Source organism: Hemiscyllium ocellatum, chromosome 21 (genome assembly GCF_020745735.1).
Source record: "Hemiscyllium ocellatum isolate sHemOce1 chromosome 21, sHemOce1.pat.X.cur, whole genome shotgun sequence".
NCBI classification, from domain to species: Eukaryota; Metazoa; Chordata; class Chondrichthyes; order Orectolobiformes; family Hemiscylliidae; genus Hemiscyllium; species Hemiscyllium ocellatum.
In genome coordinates this window covers 21220298-21226297 of record NC_083421.1, presented here as the reverse complement: position 1 = coordinate 21226297, position 6000 = coordinate 21220298, and the positions used below count along the sequence as shown (strand labels likewise).

Sequence of the window (6000 nt, the reverse complement as noted above, 5' to 3'; positions counted from 1 at the left end):
TTTATTTATTTCGCTTCAGAGATCAAAGGCAGTGAGAATTCTGTAGGAATTGTCCCAACAATGTCGATATATTACTGTACAAATTTGCAATTCACAGTTCAAACTCCACGGTTTGAGCCAAGAGCATTAGCTCCCTCACAGAGACTCAGTGGGCTCTCATTCACACGGTGTTTCACTGAGGACTGGAGGAGGAATGACAGCAACCCCACACCCAGTCTGGCAGATGAGTTCACATAGGCCCAAGGCTGAGTGAAATTCAAAGATGGTTAAAACTCAAAGGATTGAAATTAATTTCAATGAAGAAGTGAATTTACTTCTCACAGGCATTAAAAACATAAACACATTTCATTCCAGTCCCTTCTCTTAGACCTCACCCTTACAGACGACTGTCGTGTTGCCACTCCCCAGGAATTCCCCTTGATAAACTTGAAAAATGAATGAGTCACCTCCCCCACTGAATCAGAAGCACAATATCAAACAACTTACTCCCCACTCCTCAACCCCCCAAAAAAATCACATAGTACCCGGAACTCCACTCCCCAATGAAGCCCAGTGCACTAAACTTCACTCTCCAATCATGGGCGGCACGGTGGCTCAGTGGTTAGCACTGCTGCCTCACAGGGTCCCAGGGTCGATTCCAGCCTCGGGTGACTGTCTGTGTGGAGTTTGCACATTCTCCCCGTGTCTGTGCGGGTTTGCTCCGGGTGCTCCGGTTTCCTCCCACAGTCACAAAAAGATGTGCAGGTTAGGCGAATTGGCCATGCTAAATTGCCTGTAGTGTTAGATGCATTAGTCAGAGGGAAATGTAGGGGAATGGGTCTGGTTGGGTTGCTCTTCAGAGGGCGGTGTGGACTTGTTGGGCCAAAGGGCCTGTTTCCACACTGTAGGGAATCTAATCTAAATCCCTTCTACACTGACACCTGACCCCCTACACTCCACCACCCCCAAGACTGGCACCTAACCCCCTACACCCTGCCCCTGTAGGCAGACACCCAACCCCCTACACACTCCCATCAACTGACACCTGACCCCCTACACCCCACTACCCCCAAGACTGAGACCCTACCACCCTGCCCCCGGGGACAGACACCCAACCCCCTACACCACCACTCCCCCCCCTGCCAGACTGACACCCAACCCCCTCCACTGCCCCCCAAGGCTGGCACCCGACCCCCTACCTCCGAGTACTGACACTGGGCTGCATCAACACTTGATACCCAGCCCCTCCATGCTGACCCCCAACTCCCAGCCCCTCTGTGCTGACCCATCTTACCCCAGTGCCTCACTCCGCATCTGCCTTATTTCCCCCCACCCCAATGCTGAATACCCCCATCAGACGCACATTCTGGGTGTTTCCTGCAACGTCCATGGCTCCTGGAAGTTTTTCTGGGGAACATGCCAAGGAGAGGATGAGCAAGTGGTCACCCCCCCAGCCCCCTGCACAACCCCAAGGTAAAGAAAAGATGGCTGTGTGGGTGAGCCAGGAATAATCACCCAGCACTGAGACCACATCACATCAACACAGATACAACATGCATCCAATGTCTGGGAAAGTGTTGGCCACCTCGGGGGATACAGCATGCAGTTATGGGTGGGGGATGGGTGGGAGGTACAGGTACAGCACCCAGCATTTGGGGGAGGAGGGGGTAGGGCACATATAGCACCCAGCTCTGGCAGGGAGAGGGGGTACAGTGCACACGATAATAGGGATACTGCACTCTGTCCCTGCAGTGTAGGCAATGAGGGAGAAAGTCGTGGACCATGGGGGATGTATTGTCCACGCTGATGTAGGGGGGCTATAGACAGCTTGCCTCCTGCAGATTTGGTGGGGAAGGGTGTTAACAGTTGGGGGGGGGGGGGAGAACGGGGCAAGTACAGCATTCAATCTGGTGTCAATGGGGTCACTGTACACTGCACAGGAGTCCACCACATTTAACCTTAAAACATAGTGACCACACCACACTGATGTACTCAGTTGATTGTGGTGTCTACATTCTGATGTATAGTGAAGTCACCTCCCTCCCCTCTGCCTGGGCCTCTCTGCCCAGTTGTTAGTGTTGACCTTGCGTACCCTAACGTCAGTCTGCAGAAGCAATGACTGAACTAAGAAAGCAGTGCTCGTAAACGCCACAGGGAATGTTAGAGAAGTCATCTCGTGTACTCAAGCTACGGCCTTGTGCACGTCTCTGGGAATTCAAGTGTCAGACCTTGCAGGCTCGTCCAGCCTTGGCCTCTCCTGCATTCTCAGTGTCTTGGAAGCCACCTCGTCGTGCAGTTGCTTGCAGCCCCTGGCACCAGTTCCCCACCCAGAGGGGAACTGCCACGGGTCAGCGGACAGCTTGGCGGCCAGGAAATGCCGTCAGTGGAGAGGCCTGAGACGGAAACATGCGCTCATTACATGAGCAGTCACCACGGGCCAATCCTACGGCAGAAATGGCAGGAAGGCCAAGAGGCTGAGTCATTCACGGGCATACAGAAGCATGGCACAACGGCAGCAACCATCGCATCAGCAAGAAGACCCAGTTCCATCCCAGTCTGGAACCACTAGGCTGCATTGACAAACTGCTGCTGCTGCAGCAAGTGGTGGATCTGCAGAAAGCTGGGCCTGTCCTTGATGTCTCTACTCCAACAGCTAAGCATTAAATCAAAGATCTGTTTTGGACACACAGTTGGCTGTGACAGATAGACCTGTGGAGAGAAAGAGAGAGAGAGAGAAAGAGACAACAGAATTGTAAGAAATCCTTGGCAGCTCAAGAATTGCAGCCCCACAGTACCTGACACACAGACCGCACGCCCTGAACTAGTACCAGCTGTGGGTACAGCTGACAGAGGGATCGCTGGTGACCAGTGCAGTACTGACGGAATGCTGTACTGTCAGTGGTGCTGTTTACCAGTTGAGACATTACACTGTGTCTTGCATAGACGATCCCATGGCTAATACTCATCCAAGTCAGCATCACAATCAAATGATCTGATTGCTGTTTGTGGGATCCTGCTTTGTGCAAATATGTTGCTGCAGTTCCTACGTTTCATTATTGATGACATTTCAAAAACACTTCATTGGTGGTGACATCCTAAGGGTTTGGAAATGCTGACACAAAATCTATTTCTTTTGTACCCTTGTTTTGGGGAGAAACCAGTTCAAGCAGGGCCTGCCTTTGTGCTGCTCTTACCTGTCGCCCCTGATTTCGGAAGAACTCGCCTGTATTCTCAATGATCTGCTCATCAGACTGCTGAGAGTACGGCTGCTCCTTACAGAAGGTGAACATCTCCCACATTGTAACTCCAAAGGCCCAGACATCACTGGCTGTGGTGAATTTTCCCTGAAATGACAAGCAGGTGAGGCTAAGTGTCTGATATTGCTTCGCCCACAAACTTCCTTCCTTCCATCACTACACACAAACTGACAGCTACACCGGGAAATCCTTACTTGTACCCTCTACTTGACTATTCAGATGGCGTCCTATCTAGTTCTCAACTGTCATGCTCTGGATACATAACTCTTACCGCCCACATCCCCACCTTCCACTAAGACCGTTCAGTCATTACTCGACTTCTAATCCAGCAAAGCTCCAAAATAATCATAATCAAATCCCTCCGCAATCTCATCTGTTCCTGTCACTGGAACCTTCTCCAGCCCAAACAACTCTGAAATTCTTTGCTCTCCATTCGTTGTTGGTCATCCCAAATTTCCATCGCTCTATCATTTGTGGCTTTGCCTTAAGCTGCCCATATCTAAGCGCAGGAATTCCCTCCCAAAAACTCCTTTTCTCTCTCATCTCCTCCTTGCAAGCTCTCTCTCTGACCAGCAACGTCTGTCTGAAAACTCTCCTGTTAAGCACCGGCGGGGGGGGGGGAGCCTTTGAATGTTAAAGGGACCACATGAATGCACCGTGTTGTAAATTCAGGATGGAAGGGCAATTGCAGCTGGTTACGGTACCAACACTCACCAGCAGGATACTTTCCCACGCCATCCAGCGGATGGGCAGCACAGCGCGGCCCTGGATCCGGTAGTAGTCACCGCTATACAGATTGCGGCTCATGCCAAAATCGGCTATCTTGATAGTGCAGCGGTTCCCCACCAGGCAGTTACGGGTGGCAAGATCTCGGTGGACAACGTTAAGTGAGGAGAGGTACTTCATGCCCGAGGATACCTGGGTCATCATGTGCAGAAGGCATCGATAGCTGCGGGAGGGAAATAGAGAGAAAGTGAACAGCCTGATCTCGAGCGATCTAAAACAATTGTTCGCATTGCTTTTCTTTCTCCTTTGCAAATTCAACAAATGTCTGATTTGATTTCTTTATCATGGTCCTAAGCTTTAGTAAAAGCCACATGAGGATTGAGTATTGCCGACACTGTCATATTCTGGGATTATTGTTCTGATAAACTGGCGTTTGTGGTGATAGCTCTACCTATCAGAACACTCTGTAACATTAAGGAGTCTGTGGTCACATCATCTGTCCAGTTACTGATTCAAATTGTTTGTGATATTCATAAATAGAACCATTGAAATGAGAGAGCACAGAAGGGAACTATTCAGCCCATCTTGTCCATGCCAACCCAAAGACACTCAGATGCCCTTTCTAATCTCATCTTCCTGCACACAGTCATAGCTCTGCAGCTTACAGCACTGAAGGTGCAGATCCAGGGACTTGTTAAGCAGAGTTTAGGGTCTCTGCCTCCACCACCAACTCAGGCAGCAAATTCCTGACACCCACCACCCTCTACACAAAAAAAACGTTTCCCTTCACACCCACTCAAATCCTTCTGAAACTTAGCTGGACTCTGTGACCCCTCGTTTTTGAACTCTCTGCCAAGGGAAACAGGTTCCACCTGTCTGTTCTCTCTCTATCCCTCACAATTTTGTACACCTCAATTGTGTCACTCTTCAGTTTTCTCTATTCCAAAGAAAACAGCCCCAACCTCTCCAATCTCTTCTCGTAGCTCCAATCCTGCAGCCCTGGCCACATTCTGGTAAATCCTGTAGGTGAGAATGTGGTGGGGGGGTAATGATAAGTCAGTTTTGGATGCCACAAAGATTGGCCAAATGGTTGACACTGAGGTTACAGGAAGATTATGAACAGACTGCTCAGATGGGTAAATCAGCAGGTGGTGAGCTAACGTCTTGAACTGCTATGGTCCATGTGCTGTAGGTAGACATTAGGGAGAGAATTCCAGGATTTTGATTCCAGGATATTTCCACGTCAGTAGGGTGAGTGGCTTGGTAGTGAACTTCCAATCCCCATGCATGTGCTGCCTTGTCCTTCATGATGGAAGTGGTCATAGGTTTGGAAGGTGCTGTCAAAGGATCTTTGACAAGTTTCTGCAGTGCATCTTGTAGATTGTACACCACTGCTACTAAGTATCAGTGGTCGGAGGAGCAAATGTTTGTGGATGTGGTGCCAATCAAGTGGGCTGCTTTGTTCCTGGATAGTGTCAAGTTTCTTGAGTGTTGTTGGAACTGCACTGATAAGACTCCTGCCTTGTGGGTCAAGATCAGAGTGGTGCTGGAAAAGCACAGCAGGTTAGACAGCATCTGAGGAGCAGGAAAATCGACATTTCAGGCAGGAGCCTTTCACTCCTGCCTTGTGCCTTGTAGACAGCAAACAGCTTTGGGGAGTCAGGAGGTGGGTTACTCACCACAGTATTCCTAGCCTTTGACTTGCTCTTGTAGTCACTGTGTTCATATGGCTAGTCCAGTTCAATGTCTGATCATTGGTAATGCTCAGGATGTTTATAGCAGGAGATTCAGTGATGGTAACAACATTGAATACCGAGAGAGGATGGTGAGATTGTCTCTTATTGGTCGTGATCATTGCCTGGCATTTGTGTGGTGTGAATATTACATAACATTTCAGCTCAAATCTAGGTACAGCCCAGGTCTCACTGCATTTGAATATATCTGAGTCATGAATGATGCTGAACATTGTGTTATCATTGGCAAACATTCTCAATTCTGACCCATGCTGGAGGGAAGGCCATTGATGAAGCAGCTGAAG

The 6000-nt window shown here is 49.4% G+C and overlaps 1 protein-coding gene across 3 annotated transcripts in view; it reads right to left on the bottom strand.

Moving 5' to 3' along the window:
- Positions 1 to 1194: 1194 nt before the first annotated feature.
- Positions 1195 to 6000, bottom strand: part of ddr2l (discoidin domain receptor family, member 2, like) — a 102791-nt gene continuing 97985 nt past the window's right edge. For all 3 annotated transcript variants that reach the window (XM_060841269.1, XM_060841271.1, XM_060841270.1), the window contains exons 15-17: positions 3951 to 4185; positions 3174 to 3323; positions 1195 to 2688 (exon numbers count right to left, since the gene is read on the bottom strand). In XM_060841269.1, the coding sequence (XP_060697252.1) occupies positions 2545 to 2688; positions 3174 to 3323; positions 3951 to 4185 (529 nt within the window). In that variant the 3' untranslated portion in view covers positions 1195 to 2544. The remainder of the gene's footprint in view (positions 2689 to 3173; positions 3324 to 3950; positions 4186 to 6000) is intronic.